Source organism: Nestor notabilis, unplaced genomic scaffold (assembly GCF_000696875.1).
Source record: "Nestor notabilis isolate BGI_N333 unplaced genomic scaffold, ASM69687v1 scaffold983, whole genome shotgun sequence".
In the NCBI taxonomy this organism is placed as follows: Eukaryota; Metazoa; Chordata; class Aves; order Psittaciformes; family Psittacidae; genus Nestor; species Nestor notabilis.
The window spans coordinates 34,140-55,377 of NW_009921284.1; the positions used below are offsets into that span (position 1 = coordinate 34,140).

The 21,238-nt window shown below is 38.1% G+C and overlaps 1 protein-coding gene across 1 annotated transcript in view; it reads right to left on the reverse strand.

Annotated features, from left to right (window-relative positions):
• The window catches only part of LOC104403039 (sodium leak channel non-selective protein-like), a gene marked incomplete at both ends in the record, with an annotated part of 51,762 nt that extends 31,710 nt beyond the window's left edge, over positions 1-20,052 (reverse strand). The window contains 3 exons of the mRNA XM_010011070.1: positions 16,866-16,952; positions 19,686-19,790; positions 19,910-20,052. Of these exons, the coding sequence (XP_010009372.1) occupies positions 16,866-16,952; positions 19,686-19,790; positions 19,910-20,052 (335 nt within the window). The remainder of the gene's footprint in view (positions 1-16,865; positions 16,953-19,685; positions 19,791-19,909) is intronic.
• Positions 20,053-21,238: the final 1,186 nt, after the last annotated feature.

A 21,238-nucleotide genomic window follows, 5' to 3' on the forward strand; every position in this document is an offset into this window, starting at 1 on the left:
AAGTGAACTTCAAAGGATTTCTTTAAAAATATAAGCATCAAACATTTTTTTGAACAACAAAGGAATATACTTTGATAGGAAAATGCTGTTGTCCTATATTTGTAATATATAATTCTTATTTGATAATTCTCAATGGAATTATAAGGTATCTCATAAGACTTGAGGAAAGAAGAAGGGTGCTGTAATTAAATGATAAAACAAACTAATAACATAAGTCTGACAATATTGGTTCAAGTTCTGTAAATTTAGATGTTTTCTCATTTGAAAATCATCCAGCTGGTTTTATTTTTCCAAGTAAGATCTACAGCACTTTTAGAAACGGTTGCATTAACATATATTGTGAAGTCCTTTTATAGTCTGTATGGAAAATGGGAAAATACAAAAATTGCAGCTACTTTATAAGCATGAGATTTATATGATTCTGATAATATCAAGTATGAATAAACTTATTTGCCTTTACTGAAAAATATCTCCTTAATTATGGTCACTGAAATACATCCAAAACTGAAGAACTATTTGTAAGACATCATGAGATATATACTCCCAGTGTATTTTTATCCTGTACAAATTCCTTAAAGGGAACCGTTGCCACTGACACACTGCAGTATACTGAATTAATATGCTATCCTAAATAGCAATGAAGCAGGAACTCTTTAGGCGTGTATATCAAATTTTCAGTTTTGACTAACTAGAGTTTTATTTTTAGCGGATGAATTTTGGTGTGTCTGTAAACAAGACTGTGCCCCCAAAGTGTTTCTCATTATTATCATGATGGGCTTTTATACCTACTTGAAAAGTAGGGCCTACTGAAAATGCATTACCATGATATGTGATTCAGTATTTGCATTGTGAATTCAGCTGGAGACTTGAAGGTTTAAACGACCTAGGCTTTGAGCTATCATCAATGACTGTCTTAAAATTACATGAATCACCTCCTGTTGATGTCTCTTTCTTGTGACTACAAAGTGCCTAAGGTGATCAACCCCTATCAGCACATTTAACTGCCAGACTCCTAAGACAGCCAAATAAATTCCATTTCTTCTATGTCTATGTCTGAATAACCACACCTACACATAAATAGCTATTCTTGCCCTTATTCCCACCCCGAAGGCTTTTAAGTAATTTCAAAATTAATTTCTACTTAACGTTTCTATCCCACCAGTGAAAAGAGTAAAAACTGCATCCATCACTGCCATGTATCTCTTTCTAACCTGCAGTTATATTCCATGATTCACCCTTTGCATACCATATTTTATTCATCTCTTAACCAGTAGAATTAATCTTACGGCTATATATTCATGATCAATGCTGAACTGAAATACTGTGCACAGCAGAAATTGTACATGGATTTACAATGTGGGGTTTTTAAGGTGGAAAAGGAACTTCAGTGACAGCATTACTACAGACAATTTTCCAAATGATCTGCAAAAGTAACTACACGGGTTCATATATACTCACTGGTATTACTGTCCTTTAATTTAAATGGTGATGCCAGTTCCTTATGTTTTCAGTTGAATACATTTGCATAATCACAATCCACAAAAACGAGTAATTTTCTAGCATTCACTATGTGTCTGGTACATACACTTACCTGTCTTGATACAAGCTCCTTACTGGTTTATGAAAACACAGCATACTCACATATGAACAGCCTTAGAGATCAAGATTTTTAAAGCAGTCAAGTGGATTTAGGCACATAAGTTCCACTGAAGGAATGAAATAGATAGAAAACAATTCTTGGAATTGCTGAAGCACAGTACATCATTAATTCCAAGAACTAGGCAGTATTCTAGGTATGTGCTAAACACTAAACATAAGCAGTAAAGTAAATTTCTTATAGGTAGAGTAAATTTAAGGAACTCCCTTTTTTTGTTGTATTTATAGTTGGGAGAAATAAACAGGTGGTTTCTTCCACACAACCTAAATCTTCACGTTTTTAAGGAGAAACACCTAACAAGTGCATGTCCCTTTTGCCTAATGGATTTACAGCATTTTTATTTGTTTCAAGCCTGTTTGACATGTAGATTTGTTCATATCTGCCATTATGACTGCAAAACTATCCTACACCCAAAACATTAGAGATCAAATCCTTCCCAAGTGCAGCCAGTGGCAAAACTCTTGCTCAGTATGACAGTGCCAGGGTTCTACTGTACTCTTTCCTCCTCATCTCTTCTCTGAGGGATAAGTACAAGGTGGTCTCTAAGCATCAGTACTTGGGCTCTACTTAGCTCTGCAGAACACAGAGAATCCCCATCAATTTCTTTCAGAAACCCTATCCAAGAGCAGTGAATCATCCTCTTTTGCAGCTCAATTAGTGAGTAGCAACCTGCCTCAGAACACTCAAGTGGAAGACTGGCAAGCCAAAGCTGGTATTTCTGTATCATAACACAGCTTTTTCTGCCCATGTATCCTTGCAGGCAGATCATTGCTCCAGTTTTGGTTTTAGTTAACTCATTGACATTCTCAGCTGCAATAAACTCTGCTCAGTCTGCTCTATCCCCCAGGAAGTTACTTCTATCACCTCTTGAAGGATGCCTACTCACTGCCACCTGGAAGCCTCCTGGCATAAGCTGCAAAATCCCAATGCTGTAACACAGCTACACCTTGCCTGACTTCATCCACATCCTTTGCAACCATGCTCACATGAAGCATGCTCAATAGCATCCTTGAAAAAGGAACAGTGCTCCCTTCTCTCTCAGGAATCCTTCCAACTGGAAGCACACAAATAAAACAAATACCATCCACAACAAGACATAGCATAAACCAGAGTACCATCAATACCTGCACCCTTACCTTTCCACAAACGATGGCAATGGCACCGATAAGAGGTCTGGGGCACAAAATCCTTATATATTTCAATGACTTTAATGAGATTCATATATATGTCTATGCTTGCTAAACTATTTTTTGTTGAATAAACTACTGGCATTCAGGAAACAAAATAAGGATCTATATGCTTAATAGCTTCTTAGTTGAAAACTATGTAAAAATAAATCTGCTAACAACAGAACATTATTAAATATGCAAAGTATGAATTATAAAATGCTGGAATTAAGGTCATCTGTGTCTGGTATATGCATGCTCTAATACAGCCTTTAATGACATGGTCATCAAAATCCTGAACTTTTCAGTGAACATCAAGGGGCTTTAGGCTGCACATCAGTAGATGAGTATCTTGCAGCATGCGAGTAAGGCACAGAATGGTGTATGGAGAAGGATGGCTCCATAGTTAAGGCAGGAGAACTGTATGTGATGACTACCTCTGCTAAAAATTTGGTGATGTTAACCAAGCTTTCTGAAATGTTTCCTAGTCAGTCATTACTACAGTGTTCTTTATTTTAAGGTATCTGACTTCAGGGCGAAAATGTGAATTTCCAGTGTGTTGCCTGCCATATCCTGCCATGCTTTTCAAAGGTGTAGCCAAGTACTGAGTTCTAGGTGGTTGTGCTTTACAGTTATGCCTTACTATTGCCATAGCACATTCTTCTATCTATATTTTTCCCATTTTAAATTCAGTGCTATGGGTATTTCAAACCTGTATTCAACAAAATCACTTTAAAGGAAGTGTGAAATGTACAGAAAAACACGAAATATATTTAAAAGAGTTAACATACAAATATGAGAAAAATGAGTTGGTTTGGAAAATTTATAGTTAGCAAATTTTTGCCTTTCAAATAAGCTTGTATTTGCATGTGCTTAGTAGAATGTTTACTATGAGGGTGGGACGGCACAGTACCAACCAAACAGCTGTAACCTGATCTTGGCAAACCACTTATACTGTTGGTAAGTATGGTTAAAGTCTACCTGGTATCTAGCAGTGCCCAGGTGACTGCTTTAACAGGAAAAGGTTTAGTCTACATGAAAATAGCAGTACAGGAGCTATTCTGGCTCCACAAAACATACAACAGTTGTGCACTCAGCAGAGAATCAACACCCCCATGAGAAAAAATTGTTCAGATAATCTTCCAGAACCAGAATGTAAGATTGCTCACCCACAACAAACAAACTCGCACAAAGGGCTCTTATTGTTTGCTTTGTTTCTGCCCTGTTTTAGTGACTAATGTGCATAATACTATATATATGTGTATGTATATGAGTGAAGGAAGCATGTTTATGAGTTCTCATGGAGTGGCAGCAACTAAATGGATGAGAGTAGGTCTGAACAAATGAAGGTTTGTCAGACTTGGCTAAGACAGCCAGCATAGACCAAAGGTTGCTGAACCTTGGCTAGAGAAGAAAGTCAGCAGAAAATAAGGATCTGTGAATGGATCTATTGGTAGTAGCTTCTAAGCTAGGCAGTATTGGGAAATTCTACTTCAGGCAGGGGATGAAAAGGAGTGACTGAGGGTAAAAATAGTAAGACTTCTCTTGCAAACAACTAGGAATAGTCAGTGGGAGGCAGTTTCTCAGTAAAAGAGAAATGGCTTAGAAGATAGCAAACAAAACTGGTAAGATATCCAAGATGATAGCTCTGAGCCAACAGAATAACAGACCGGATGGCAAAACTATATGCAGAAAAAGAGAGCATGAGGAAGGAATTTGGATGTGCAGTCAGCTTTCACTAATTAGTGTTCCAGTTCCTCCTCTGAGTTATCTAGGATCCTACAAAGGGAAGTGGAAGCCAGAAATAAAGGAGCACATGTACTGCCAACTCTGCTGTATTAGCAGGATTTGTAGTAAAATACCTTCTGAAATCAAGCCCGCTAGTTTATGTATCTGGTTTTCTCAGCTAAACTTTTCTGGAAAATTTATGATACAGAAGAAGAAATTACTTATATACACCCTGGGTACTGTGCAATTAATAAAATGTCACCACATAGACTATATAGACCAGGTGGCATTAATGGCAAAATAATGAGTGGCACTTAAAGTATGATGTCTTGCGCTACTACTCAAAGGACGAGGCGAAGTATAAATGAAAATGAGTGACTGTGGAAAGCAATTATGAAAAATCTTAACCACTGCAATTTTAATATGAAATAGCATGTTGTGGGTCTAGGCCTATAAATATATATATCATCATAACTAGCAAAGAAAGTATCTGCTGAAAGTGCCTGTTTCTCTCAAGTATAACCTTCTGTACCTCCATTGGATAACTAAATTTTTAGTACTAGAGTGCATTAAATATCTGCCCATAGGAACAACTGGTTATTGTGCACTAGGAAACAACATGCTACTGTTTTGCCAACTGTCCTGAAGAAAGGAAGCCCATGTAACAGTTCTGCACTGAGCTGAGGTGGAAAGATCAAGCCTCCTTATGCGGACAAAAGGTGAGGTTGGGGAAAGAATCCAACATAGCTGAGGGGCAGATGTTGAGCTGTGATTCATTTTGGTTTTCTCATCTTATGAAAGAATGAAATAAGTATCTACTGCACCTCACCCTTATCCCTACTGATGCAGAATTATTTTCTAGCCTTTTGTCCAGCCTGGCCTGACAAAAGGGGAAGTTTAGATTAGATACAAGGAAGAAGTTCTTCACAGTGAGGGTGGTGAGGCACTGGAATGGGTTGCCCAAGGAAGTTGTGAATGCTCCAACCCTGGCGGTGTTCAAGGCCAGATTGGACAGAGCCTTGGGTGACATAGTTTAGTGTGTGGTGTCCCTGGTCATGGCAAGGGGGTTAGAACTAGATGACCTGAAGGTCCTTTCCAACCCTAACTACTCTATGATTCTATGATGACAATGGCTGCAGCCATTGGAGGGCATTTCCCTCCTACCACACAAACTCCTCCACAGAATCTACATTCATTCTTGGCCATAAAATCTCTCATTCTTTATTTTATCCCATTTACCTTAGTCATACTTGCTCGTATCATATAACGTACACCCTGTTTTACCCTATCCTACTTTTCTGTCCTCTACTTACTCCTTACAGTTAACATTAACAACCAGGCATGTTTGTTTTCTGTGTCTAAGTACTGTACCATATCCTGTTGCCCCTGTGTTATGAAAGAACTTGTTAAAAACTTTTCACCGGGGAAAAACTCATTCTCTGGTACCATCTGGTACTTTTACTCTATTAAAGGAATGAAAGCCAAGAAGCAACTACAAACATCGGTCATGATGTCCAGTTTCCTTAATTGCTAGCTGGCTGCACCACTCTGGTTTGGACCTCTTCAGTTAGTTACTATCTCTAAAACAACGTCTAAGCATGACTTCCTCTGTTCTGTACAACCTGTACAATTCTGTACTAATGTCAAAAAAGTTGTTTCACCCTTGAACTCACTCTCCCTTGTACTAAACCAGAGGGCATGCAGTGCATGATCAGACCATAAACCTATCATTCTGGTGAGCTGCAGCACAATGCTTGCACTATTTTGGATACTCTTGTGCCTGAAGGACAGTGATGCCACAGGGCCCAGAAAAGACAAAGGGCCAAGCACTGTGTAAAGTGAGCATGATCGATCAGTTCTGGAGAAGTAAGTGCAGAAGGATGCAGTCCATGTCAGATGGCCTCTGAACCCCCAGGTATCCATCCTGGCCCTCTTAAACTATAAAAATAAAGCTAATGAGTCTATCAAAGAGAATGATCATTCTTACTGTAACAGTGCAGTTTTGTACATTGTCTGAAAGCTCTGAGACATGAATAATTTCTATTTTTTTTTAATGGAAGAATTAATAGAATAGACAGGGAAGAAAGACCTCAAACTGCAAAACAGTCACCCTGAACACCAAACTAAACCTCAGGCTAAAACTCAAAGTGTATTTATCCATGCCAAAGAAGGGTTGCAAATATGTGCTATCAGTTCACATACATTAAACATGAATGAAATCAGCCTCCTTCCTCCACATGCCATATGGCTAGCTTTCCTCTTCACCTCCACCAGGCCTCAAAGACCCTCTTTTCAAGGGTAGAAAAGAAAAGGAATCCTAGAAAGGGGAAGCAAAATTGTGAGGGAATAAGCTTGAAAACCTGAATTTACTGTGCTGCACTGCAGCCTTCAGCCTGTTAAAATGCAAAGGTCTGCTTAAGACAATTCTCTCTAGCTGGCATTTAGGAATCCACACAGTAAAACAGATGTAGACTTTGACAGGACTGTGTAAATACTTCTCTGTATAAGAACTGCATTTGTGTCAATGAAATCGCTCCTATAGAAACATGATTCCCAAAGCTCTAGGTACCTTCTACTGATTTCAGTAGATTTAACAAATGCAATACTTATGAAAATTCAGTATACATGACTGCAAAAGTGGGACTTAATTTTGCTGTATATCTGCACATCAGAAATATGTAATATAGATTACTGTGGCCTACCAGAGAAAGAGGAGGTACAGCCTGGCTTTAGGGATTCAGTCCAAAAGCACTGGCACACCTAAAATAGGAAAGTAGACACCTTGCACTCTGATGCAGTCTGCAGAGTGATGGGCACCACCAGATTCAGATTCTCTCTGGCAGTGCCCATCTCTCTTCATTGGCTCTGTGCCATTATGGTCCTACCACTGGCATCTACTAAGGACTTAAGACAATGATTCTCAAAAGTTAGAGTTAGTGTTCAGAATACCAAGAATAAATAAGGAAAGGCAAGGACTTCTTATCTTTTTTTTTTTTTTTTTTTTTTTTGGTGAGATATATTACTGAGCTATTGAAAGTAAAAATTTTAACCTGAATATGAAATAGTTACTTAAAAATTTCAGGATCTTGCAAAAACTGTTTGTTTAAATACCAATTGGCTCAGATTCATCCCACTTACTCTTAGGCACTTCACTGAGGTGCTGAGAAGGCCACACAGTTTATGTTGCCTCCCCGTAATAATGAAGAAATAAAGACAATCTGAGAGGCAGTTCAGCATTCCCAACATGTAAATTATTCATGATGGGAATCACTCCCTCCACTGACTGCTGAGGAACCCAAAGGATTAGAGACCCCAACAGTAACAGATATTGCAAAGTGATTTTTTTTTTTTAAGTTTCAAAAATCTAAATAAAACATCTAAAAAGAGCAATCTAATAACCTACAGAGCTGTCGTACACGATATTCTTTTCAGTCAGAGTGAAAAGAGACATTTCTCTGTGAAATACTAGAAATATGGAAAATATTTGGAGAAAAACAACTCACATGAAACAAAAAAAAAAAAAAAAAAAAGAAAAGTGCCTGCTAGTTTTATTCTAAGACTCTGCAGTCTTCCAGTTTGCTCAGATTTGTCATCCAAGTTACAGCTCTAAAGGAAGTCATGCTGCTGCTGCTGCTGCTTCCAAGGCTTTGACTGCTGTAATTGTGCTAAACACAAAAAAGCTACATGACAATTTAAATACCTGTTCTCAGTTTGATGGGATTTGAAACACTGGACATATCTGACCCCAGAAATAAAATTTTCTAAAGGAAACTCAGCTGAACTTCAATTTTAGTGGTATTACTGAATAGTTTCTGTAATCCATTGACACTCATGCACTGCAAAATTTCTAAGTACAAATTATGAGTACAAGCTGTACTGAAGTCCACTGCTGAATAGAATGCTAGAAAAATGGTCCAGTATGCCTCGTCAGATCACAGCAAAAAGACAGGTAAAAAACTCCCAAAGCACAGAGATGAAGCAGTCTTTAAAAAATATTATAACAACTTGTATATTTTATCATAGGCATTTTTTAGCTTATTAATTGAACCATGATGTTTTATAAACCAAATGTTACTACTTAATGCCACCTTATGGGTGAACCGTCGTGGTGTATTCACACTGGTTGTATGCCAGGTACCCACCAAGCCACTCCGTCAGTCACCTCCTCAGCAGGACAGGGTGGGGAGAAAGTAAGATGGAAAATCTCATGGGTCAAGATAATGGCAGTTTAATAAAGCAAAGGAAAGGCCATGCGCAGAAGCAATGGTAAAAGATTTATTCTCTACTTCCCATCAGCAGGCCATGTCCAGCCACTTCCTTGGAAGCAGGGCTTCAGTACACATAGTCGTTGCTCCAGAAGACAAATGTAACAACAAATGCCCCCCACACTCCTCCTTTCCCTTATCTTTTATTGCTGAGCAGATGACATATGGTATAGAATATCCACTTGCACAGTGGGGATCAGCTGTCCTGGCTCTGTCCCCTCCTAAGATCTTGTCCACCCCCAGCTGACTGGTGAGGGGGGAATACTGGAGAGACAGCTTTGATGCTGTGCAAGCACCGCTCAGCAGTAACAAAACCACTGGTGTGTTACCAACACCTTTCTAGCTACCAGTGCAAAGCACAGTGCTGTGAGGGCTGCTATGAGGAAAATTAACTACATCTCAGTCAGACCCAATAAAAGTGTACAGGCGTGTGCAAAAGAACGTTTTATAAAAAATCCTTACATAAAATTTATTACTTGTGAAGCAGAAAGCTTTCTGGGGCCCAATTTGAAAATAAGGGGTTACACAAAGGTTCTGCTTTCATCTCATCCAAAACCAAGGGGAAGTTCAGAGATCTTAACTGACTCTGTCAGCCAAGGCTTCCATATAACTCTGCCTTACAAAGATTTTACTTCAGAGAAATTCAAAATATTTGATCCTATCTCCCAAGGAGATGCCAAGGGCCTGATGTGACCCTGTTTTCTGCTGCAGGAGGCCTTCCTCTAATAAAGACTATTGCCAAGGAAAACCACACTCTTTTATAAGCTTAATCATAGTTTAACACTTCTCCGTTCTATCTGAGCAATGGGATTCTGTTACTTTAAGTCTGCAGCAAAATTATGTGTTCAAGCTGAGGAAGTCATGTTCATGGAATCTATTTGTTCAAATGCAAAACAGTGAAATCAGTAACATGTTTTCTTTCTTTTTTGTTTAGTTTCTGTGGTTGGATTGCTACAAACTGTGGCTAGTAATTTACTTTGATTGTAATGAACAAGAACAGACAGTTCAGCAAGTAGACAGAAAACTACAGAGAAGAAACTACGAACATAAAAGAACCATGTCTCTAACTCATTGTTAACATAAGTGCTTTGGTATAATGGCTACAAAGGAAAAGAAGTCAGGCAAGAAAGAGAGGAAGGAGGGTGGGAGGGAGGCTGTATGCCTTGTGACTGGAAATGTGCATGCAGTTCCATACCCCCTTGAAATTACTTTTCTTTTAGATCCATGTATTCAGTAGCAGAGAAATAGAAGCACAGACAAAATTACAATAGGAATCTAATAATTATTAGGTTATTAATATTTGTTAATGCCAGAATGTTACCTATGGCAGAAAGTTGTCTTAGAAGTAACAGCCTTGTCATCAAATACCCTAATGTCTCCTTTTAACAGTCCTTCCTGATATTCAAAATCTATTTGACTTCCTGAAGATTCCTCATCACTGGTAATTCTCTTTGTACACACAAACACAAACATAAACCAACCATCCCCAAACTTGGTGTTTATAGTCCGCAGACACTCATGTCTGCCCTCCTGTTGCTACTGACTGCATGTTACAGCAACTAGTGATCCTGATTGTCAAGTTTTGTTTCAAATTCTTTGTTTTATTGAAAACAAGCATCCATCTCAAAATTACAACCAATAATCTTTGCATTAATTTTTTGTTATTTCTGAGCAATCTCAAAAAAATTAGCAAATTAATTCTGCAATTGTTATAAATTAAAATGCTACACAGTCACTTTATGTAACTTGTTCCTACAAGATGTTCTGGAGGCCAAAGTGATAAATGGGCTCAAAAAAAGGTAGCAAATTGATAGGTGATAAATCCATGAACGGATGCTAAATATAATGGCCTAAATTTAACACCCACTTCAGAAAGTCCCAACATGAATGATTGCAGGAGTCCAAGACAGAGAATGGGGGCATAAATGGGCATCCAGAAGCTCAGAGAAGGATGATCTATATACGCCTATTTCTGGTACTGGCCAATTTTTAAGACATGGCAAATGCATTGTTTTATGAGTACCCCAATATCTACACCATAAGGCTTACTGTTTTTCATGTGCCTTTCAGTAAAAAATGGTGAAGAATGAAAAAAGTATATGGCCAAAATATGTTCGGTTTTCCATTTCTTTCCATTATCAAAAGATAATGAGATTATCTTTTTAATTCATAACAGAAAAACCACAGTGGTTCTCACCACTTACATTTACATTGTATTTGCCCTGTCTTCTCCTTCCTCCAGGTAAACAAACTGTAATAATTTCAGCTGTCTGAATTCATAACTTTTTTTAACAGCATAAACTGAAGTGAACACCAGTTTACATTACCAGATGAGACGGGGAACTGAAGTGTTCCAGGAGTAAACTCACTGTCTCTTTAGTTGCCACTGTTACTATAGTTAAAGGCCCTAAAAAAAGGGGGTGAGCAGACAGCAGAGGATGGTAACAGCTTTACCTTCCTCACATGAAATAGCATAAAGCTGGAACTGAGCACACATTTAATGACATCTTGTTTTGTGAAATCTCAGCCACACTCTGACAGTTAGCCAGATGTTGGAGTCTCTATCCCTTTACTCCAGTCACTACACTTTCACTATTTCTTCTCTTACTCTACATGCAAGTGGAAAATACTGGAAATCTCTCTTAGTTTTTTTTCTTTTCATAACGCCCAGCATTTACTATCTTCCCATATACAACTGGGGAAAGAAAGGTGGAATGGGACGTTATTGCGCCTGTTCTTCTGCCGCCAACATGTTTAGTTTCTCTGCAGTCTTCCATTCCACCCAATTTTTTCCACCAGTTTTACCTCACCAAAACTAACAGCTTGCTTTTACATTACACTTTGTATACTCTGCTCCTGAGCCTTGTCAGTAAAACTAACATGGTTGTTTTTCAGTACTGTTTCAGTGCCAAGTACATCACTGAACTATCCAAGCTTCTGTTAACTGATGCAATTTCTAGGCTTTCAAGAGCCTTCAACAAGAACAAGGCATAGAAAAAAGGAAGTAGGATTTTAATTTTTTTTCAATGACAGCCTCAGAAGTTAAGGATTTGGAATCAATTCAATCTGCCTCTGAATAAACTCATATAATATACTCAAATAATAAACTCATTCAAATAAAAACTTAATTTTAACCAACTGAAAAAGAAGATTTTTTTCTTTCCCTGTAAGAGAGGATTTCAGTTAATTTGAAGAAATGCGTTATATATGTATATCATGTAATGAAAGCCACTGTAGGTAAGAAAAGAATAGGACTGAGTGAGCATACCTTCTGCTTGATTCCAAAGTTACACTAAAGGGTAAATTAGTATATAAATAGACTACTACTCTTTTCTGGTTCACTAGTAATTACTTCTCATGAAAGAGAAGAAGAGAAAACCCACTTGTGTTCTTTTCTGTTACTCCTGCAGTAAAAATCTGTAAGTACTGTTTTGCCTCATTTCATAGAATAATGGAATGGTTTGGGTTGGAAGGGTCCTTAAAGATCATCTAGTTCCAACCCCTCTGCCAAGGGCAGGGACCCCTTCCACTAGACCAGGTTGCTCAAAGCCCCATCCAACCTGGCCTTGAACACTGCCAGGGATGGGGCAGCCACAGCTTCTCTGAGCAGCCTGTGCCAGTGTCTCACCACCCTCACACTGAAGAAGTTTTTCCAAATATGTAATCTAAATCTACCCTCATTCAGCTTGAAGCCATTTCCCCTTGTCCTGTCACTACATGCACTTCTAGGGATGGGCTATTTCTCTCTCTTATTCAACATATCCATTATGAAACTGCTAAACCACTAAATTCTTGCTTCTCTGGTCATGTCTCCTCCATCTTCCATATGTTTTCTGTCTTTTGATATTACTTTTGATCTTTTTGTCTCTTCTTCAAGGTTCTCTAAAATTCTGTAATTGTACAGAATTCTGTCACACATTCGGACAATAACATATAGCATGAACGACGAACTTTCTTTTTGAGGCAAAAGGGTATGATTAAATTCCTGACATTAATCATATGTTCAAGAGCACTGTAATCATAATAATCTCACTTGCTTACTCAGATCATGGCTTTGTGACCTTCTATTTCTTCCCTACATGGAGCACATATGATTAATAGAGAATATAGTATTCTTCATCTGTTGAAGATCTTGCTATCAGAGCACGAGTGCACATATACTTTGTGAGTGACCACTTCCATTCATGCTGACAGTGTCCCCAAGCTTTTTCTAAACATCATTCCATCTCCAGCTGTGAGGTTCACTTCTGATGGACATAGGAACACCAAATACCAGCGTGAACAGGGAATTGCTGTCTGGCTCATTGTTTGCCACAGGAACCATAGTTCCAGACTTTCCCTATTCATTACAAAACTATGCATTCAGAAGACTGAAGATGTCATTACTTGGTGTTATTAATACCAACCACGGTTTCATGGAAGACATGAGTTGAATCTTTCTATTTCAGCTTTAAATGAGTATGTATTCTTTACAAGTCTTTTTGGACAAGAAGACAAAGAGAAGGAAGGAGTGATAGAAACATCAACAACCTCTAAAATCAACAGGAAAGAAATAGTAAGAAACACAATGTGCCTTTAACATGGGATTAAAGGAATAAAAACATGCTCAAAGAGTTTTTTAAAGGATTTTTTCTGGAACCTGCTGCTCAGTTTTTCTTTATTTGTGAACTGAGAGCTTCCTACTGTGCTTGTAGGAGTAAATCACGGTAGGCAGGAAGTTCTAACACACTACAATGTGTTGAAGAAATATCAACAACAGCAAAATAATGTGGCAGTGTGGGAGCCTCAGCGTGCATTCATGCCAAATGGTTCATGTCGAAATGGAAAACACAAAGATTATTTTTCAGTAACAAAAGAAAATCAATATTTTAAATCAATGCCAGTCATGGGGAACAGCAAGAATAAGTAACAGAAGACCATAAAGCGCCTTTGGGAACACTCAAAAGAAAAATGCAATGAATGTAAAACCATTATACCGAAATAAAAACCTCTCTGCCCCACACAAGGATAGATTTGCAAGTCAAAATCAGAAACCATACTGATACTAATTTTTCATGTTTCCACTTCCAGGCACTTTTTGAAAACTTACTTAGGTATCTGAGTTAAAGTTCTTCAAAACCCACCAGGTTAATACCCATCTTTCTTGCCCATCTGTCATGGTTTAGGCTAAATGCCTCCTAATTACTATGCTGTTGTGTGCAGGAGACCCTTGCAGATCGCAGACCTGTCTGCACATACTGGTTCTGTTCTACTCATATACCATGCAGCCAGTGGAAAGGCAGGTGGGCTCCTGGGAGACAAGAGGGGGTACCCTGGCAAGCACAGTGGTGCCCAGCAGTTTGGACATACCAACACACACTACTCAGTAGCTGGAATCCCCTCTTTGCAGATCAACTGTGACAGAAGTGTAAAGACATGGTTAGCCTGCTTATTTGTTTTACACAATTGAGCAGTTTGGTGCAACACCATGTTTGAGTGAGACAAAGTGAGTTACAAAGGTTCTGCACAGAGTCTATAAGGTACCTCTGTCTGAATTATTGTTTGCTCAGGAAAAGAACCAGACTTGCATTGCTCCATGTGCCATAGCAGTGTTCCACCTAGGCTAGTAAGGCCTGCCAGGCTGAAACCCCTGACCTGGTCTGTGAGGGACCACTTGTTTGAACAAAGTCCAAACCAGTAAAACCCCACAGACCCAGCTAGTCCATATGAAGTGTCTTCCAAAACCTGTGTTGGAGAGGTTTTTATGTTACACACCACACATAGATTGCATTCTTTCCTCCATCACTCTCCACTTTAGAAAGCTGGATGTAACTTAGCACAAACCCATCTTATTGGGGTGCCTCTAAAATAGCTAGCAGGTATAAACACCACAGTACTCAAATCTGGGAGGGATACCCTTTTCCACCAGAAGGAATGTGAACTAAAGCAAAGATACCTATTAAGTAGTTTTCTCAGAGTCGACAGGAAATTTGTGCTTGGCCAACAAATCGAATCAAGATTTCCAAAGTCCCTTTCTATTCCCTTAGCCGTTAGAATACTTCCTCTCCCTATGTACAGTATAGTATAAAGGAAGTAAATTGTAAATAACTCACTACACTGAGTAAGTGGAGTTTCACCAAAGCACAGGCACAGATCTATGTAACTGTTGAAACAGAACTTTTAATAATGCTCCCTTTAGTATGTGGAGCAGTAATATTTACAGACCCCAGGGAGGAATTAATAAAACCAAACTTACTGCAAAATTTAATTAAAATTATACAGGGCAATAGAGAGTCTTCACTAGCTCCTCCTAAGAACTCCATCCTTCACAGGATATTGAATGATGACAATATACTTAGCTAATAAAGGTCAGAAGAATGGAAATTAATTGAATGTGTCCTAAAGGCAAGGTATATATTCTCCAATCTGATTAACTCTTTCCAAGATTCAGATTTATGCACCATGTTCCTCTCAAGGAACAAAACTCACCCAAACCCTTAGAAAATAGCTACCACATCTCTCACCTAGAGACTTAATGCATGAATAATATCTTTAACATATTGCAAAGGCTTTAAATACGTTAGCTTTTTTGGAAGTCTACTATCTTTTTACTTTGGATTGACAGAACTAATAATGCATGACGAGATGAATAGAGGTGTTTGTGTTAATTCAGACTTTCAGATTTTGCTTTCTTTGGGATGTATTTTAGTCTATATTTAATAAGAATAAAGCCTATTTTCAGCAGTATCCCAATAAAGTAATATTTGAACACATTTCTTTCCTTTGGATTGCTTTCCCTTGATTGACATCCGGCAACGTCAGAGATTATTGCAAACCCTGCAGATATTGCACAAAGGGATGCAGAATGAGAAAAAAACTTGCTAGTTGAATTGCAACTATAAGAAGTTGTAGCACCCACTGATGCTTGAGGTTTATGTTCCCTGGAATGCAATTAATTGTATGTTCACACAATTCCTAAAAGGAGGAAGAATGAAATACAATGGACAAAGGCAGACCAGGCAACTCAGATGCCATCTGAACTTTCATCTGGAGCAGTTTTCATTGTGAGTTCAGCTATGTTTTATCTACTTACTTAAGACTGTTTCTTGAGAATACCACAAATGATATTCCTATTGCTGTCAAAAATAAGAATTAAATTTGGAATTATCAATTAAGAAATATGCTATAATTAAATATACGGCAGTGGTTTGACAAAGCAGAAATATTTGAGAATGAACAGCTTGTGGAGGGCATGAAAGGTGCTTGCCATTTTAGTGTTCAGCAATGTACAACTGCCAACAAGTACATGTATTTTAGTTTACACATTAAACCAAACATAACCAAAACTGCCAGCAAACATCATGCTATCAGATTGCTATCATAGATTTGGCTTTATATTCTGAAGCAACTTTGTTTCATCCAGAAGTAACAATATTCAAGTTGCAAATAAAAGCTTGAGCTGCTGTAATAAAAAGGGATTTATAAAAATATTACTTATCTTGGTCTGGATTTATTTAAACAATGAGGATAGAGTTTTACAAACTCACCTATATCTAAGTGCGAATATTAAATCTGGAAGTTTCAAACAGTGTATGGCTTACTACCTACATGCCTCTTCCCATTTCTTCTATAAGCTTACTTCCAAGATGGAACAAGAGAAATGAGGTACTTCTGTGTTTATTATGATTAGTTTTGCTTCTTGGCATATGTTACTTTATTTTGCAGTTAATAAACAAGCTTTTCTGTTGTGAATAACCTAGGAATGGAATCAGTTTGTACATAAAGTCTGACAGATAAAGGGTGATTACTTACATTATTTTATATTTTAAAAATCTAAAATCTTTCTCAAAACAGAGCTTTTATAAAGAAAGTATCATTCTGATCTTCTCCCTTTCAGCATGGTATATTTTTTTTTGTTGATTTTCAAGAACATGCCCGCACTGCAGAAAGCAATGGATTCAAAGAAATTTATGACTAAAAGTTTTGTAGCTATTTCTCACCACAGTCTCCTTATGCCAATATTTGAGTGGTGCTGGTTACACACAGATTTATTAAAAAGCAGTGTCATACCTGTAGACATGCAGGAGCTCTGCCCTGGGGTTTATTCACATCAACAGCCACAAGCTGCCAACCTCCAGCAGCATCTTCATGAAACATCTTGAAAGGGAAGATTGTTGTCAGAAATGTTTTATGTGCCAATAAATACAAGCGAAAAATAATACATTCCCCTTAAGGACCTGCATACATTTTGATGGGAGCTAGTCTAAAATAAGAGGGAATTGGTTCTTATTGCTAGGGAGAAAAGAAAGCAACATGCTCTCTTTCCATCAGTAATAGATTCTGAATTTTACCCACACAACATCAAACACAAAGTGTCTCTATTAGTTCTAATGTAGAAACCAATACAATTAATCTCTGATTAGTATCATTAGATAGTGGTACCTGTTCAGAATAAATTCCTTACTAAGGTAAACTTATCCTGAGGAAACACAAATACATTGTGAACACCGAAGAAGTTTCATGGTGCATTTGGAAATAATAGACAACCTTGTCTTTTTTACTGGCAAGATTATTTTACTCCAAGGATCAGATTTTAATTTTGTCACACTGAGCCATATCAAGAGTAGCTATAGAGTCCTTCTGTATTGTTAACCAGAGCTTATAATTCCTGCAAATAGCTGAATGATACCCAGGCTCTAATGATGTCAATGGAAAAGGCTCTCCTGACCCAGCAGTATTCCCATTTTACTTCTGGAAGTGTTAAGTATAGGCATTTATTATTTTTTTTTTTTCCCCTCAGAAATTAGGACATAAAAAACATGCAGACTGCTGGACATAAGGAAGAGTGAGAAACCATGTCTGGATGTGATTAACACTGTCCTTGAAAATGTCCTTGAAAGAAAATGAATGGCTTTAGCATTTTGAATTGCTACCTGAGAGTCTGCATATACTACGTAATGAAGCGTGATGAAGTTCCCACATCACTCCCACCTTTTCCTTGACACCCAGCACCCAAACGAGTCACCTTGAGAACACAGCCACAGCAGCACGGTTGAAGCTTAAAAGCCATCCTGAGAGAAGTGCTCATTAGACTGGGTACAGTATCAAATATGGTTACAATGCTGCTGAGTCCTTATTTAGCACCTCTGCACCAGAATGAGTTGTACAGACATCTCAGTCCTGAGTTATTCCTCTTTGTGCCATGCTTTAGCGTGCAGTGCTAAAGTGCTTTACAAGAACCTCCTTTTATCCCTCTCCAGAGACCCCTCCCTTGACTTTGACTCACGGACACTCATTTTCTTTTCTATAGGACTACATTTCAGGATAAGTTTAATGATTTGTGAAGTGGGCAAATGAAAAAAGATATTGTTATTTTTTTTCTCAAGGTTATTTCATGCACAAAACAAGGAAGGGTTTTAACTTCCATCTGGTGCTTTCAACACGAAAACCTGCAAGAAATTTTCTGCCCTTCTTAATACAGAAAAAAAATTGGTTTTTGTAATTTAGTAAATTGGAATCCTTTTGTGTCCCACTATGCCAGTGGCTCAAGGAATAAAGCAACCATTTGCTTGTCTGCAGCCAACATATGATTTTTATTTTGCATGCTGTAATTTATATTCAACATGTTCATATTCTCTGGCATGATGACATAATTTTTGGAATTTCTTTTATCTTTGAAATGCCTTAATGTTGGCTGCTTCTTGCTTTTTATGTTCCAGCTTCTAGCTTGCAGTATATCAGTTAAGCTTGTATGGCTCAGGAATTTGCCCCATCCCTGAGATCAGAGATGAAATGAATATTAAGTTCCTTAGCCTAAGTATGCATCATGTGGGGAAGTCCTTTTTTTTTTGTTAGATTTTAAATTTATATCACCAAGTCTGTTTTGACAAAGACATAAATAGAGGAGAAGTTACTGCCACAAAGTCTATTTGAGGCAGAAAACGTAACAGCAGGCATTTACATATGGATTACAGGAATATCCAGAGGAATATCAGAAAATATTTAATAAATAATTTTGAAACACTTAAATCCTCTAGCTTAGAGAAAATAAATACTCTCTAGCTACAGAGGTTAGAAATACTTTCCTCATGGGCATGTTTCGCATATCTGTCTTTCTAAGAGATTTTTGCAGGCAGTTGGTACTGGTCCTTCTTATAGCAGGCAAACCGCACTAGCGTGGAAAAGCCTGGCTTTTTGTATGTTCAGGATATATAATATGATTGTTACAATCATGAACGAAAGAATTTCAATCTTAACCCGACAGCCCACGTTTTTTATACTAGTTCTTTCACACTACACAGCCCACATGCAGCACCATTGCTTCTTCCTACCCATTTTCTCTTATTCAAGGTCCGAATTTCTGCAGCTACCTCAACAATTAGCACGGCTCTTTCACTGCCTCAGGACACTGTTCCTCCTTGGTCTCAACATGGTCTCAACATGCCCTTCTCAGTTCCAGGACCAACTTCCCCAAACACTTCAGCTACCCTCTGACCTCTCCCAGCTACAGCTTGCAATTTCAGCTCTTCTTCCTTAGTCCAGAAAGTGATAACCAGTAGCAACTGCGATTCCAAAGTCACCAATGACATGATAAGGAAGCACTATTGTACTCCATTAAAACAAAATAAAAACATAACGATAACATACCCAGCCATATAGAAAACCATGGTACAGTCTTCTCTATTACTGTTTTTTAAGAAAGCCTAGTTGGATAATACAAGCTGGAATTCAATTTTATATGAAAATTCATGTATCAACTTTAAAATATATGTAGTAACATGCAAAGTCAAATAAATCAGATCAAATAGCGGGGGGGTTTTTGCTTATTATTCCTTCATAAACTAAACCAAATCAAGCCCCCAGAGAATCTTAGCATCTCAGGTGCTTCACCTGGGTGGTGGCAGTTGAAGTAGTACTGCTCCTGGACCCCCACATCTGCTGGAACTGCACTCTAATTTCTGCAAACGTTTCAATGATGACTGCAATGAAAACATTCTGAAAGAAAGAACAAGAAAGAATGGCTGACACAAAGCTCAGCAAGCAGAAAAGAGAAGAAATTCATTCTAATATGATCTACATTGCAGAGGGGTTTAAAAGAACACATTTTTCAGTACCTTAACAAGCCAGGCCAGAAAGAAAATTAAGGTGATGAAATAGAAATATGAACGCCATCGGGGAAAACTGTCGATTGCTCGGTACATAAGGAACACCCAGCCTTCCTGAGAAGCAGCTTCGTAAACAGTAAATATGCTTGTGCCTGTCAGAGGAAAAATGAAAATGTTTGGCATTAAGCCTCCCTGAAAGTTTTCAATATCAGCAAACAATAATCTTTTATCTATTCTATTTTCCTTTTCTGTAAAGGGTATCAGGTCTCCTCCTTCACAGGGAATTTTTTCAGGTGAATTTACATGTTTCTTCCTTTTGCAATTCAATATGAATTGTTTTTCTATCAGATCAGACTGACTCCCTTTTCTGCCTGGACACACATGGATAATCCCTTAGATGGATTCACTGATAGCCTGCAAATGTCTCCAAAGGCAGAATTTGTCCCATCCTGTGACTTCAGCAGCACCCACGAGTAAAGAGAGATTCTATTAAAACTATTGAACTGTTTCAAAATTCAGGCCAGTAGCCAGGGTAGCTGCATTAACACACACGTGTTGCCTTAAAAAGCACTACAGCATTTTTAAGTTGAACTTCCTACATCACTCTGGGGAGGAGAGAAGAAGATGACAAAAAGGTATGAAAGCCTTATGTGTGCAGAAACCACTTTTGAATAAAAGCTATTAGATTACTAATTTTAAACTTAAGATTTAAACTCATTCTAATGTCTGAGTTATAATATGCTTCAGCCAGTTTCCCCTTCCTTATCTCTGCAATAAAAACTTCAAAATACAGATTGTGGTTAGGGCTTGTATGGCATTCCTATTTGATGCAATTTTCTGTTTCGAGAAGGAACACAATTAAACTGTGAAATTAAACTGTGAAATCTCACAAACTGCTGTGAAATCACGGAATTGTCATACAGCCACCTGCTAGCTCTGCTCCACTACTGCTTTGTTCCATGAAACACCTCAGATAAAAGAGGGAGCGTGAGGAGTACTGCCTTTAGCAAAACATAGCAGCTGCTAGCAACACAGAGATAGTAAGCACAAACCAGCTGGCTATCTGATTCCATCCACAGGGAAAGGAGTGGTTAGTCAGAAATTCCCAGAGTCCATGAGTTTCCCAAAAATTCACACCAAATCACAGGAGCACTGTGCTGCCATTCTCTCACTGAATTTGCAGCATCTACATCGTCTCCCCTGTTAACACTGGTGGGATAAACCTGGAAGTAGTTTTGCCTCACAGAGTCCCTTTTTTGTAGATAAATCTTCAATGATAAAAGAAGACAGGGATGAATGGAATTTTTTCACTCCCTTGGATGTAGGTGTTGAATGGTT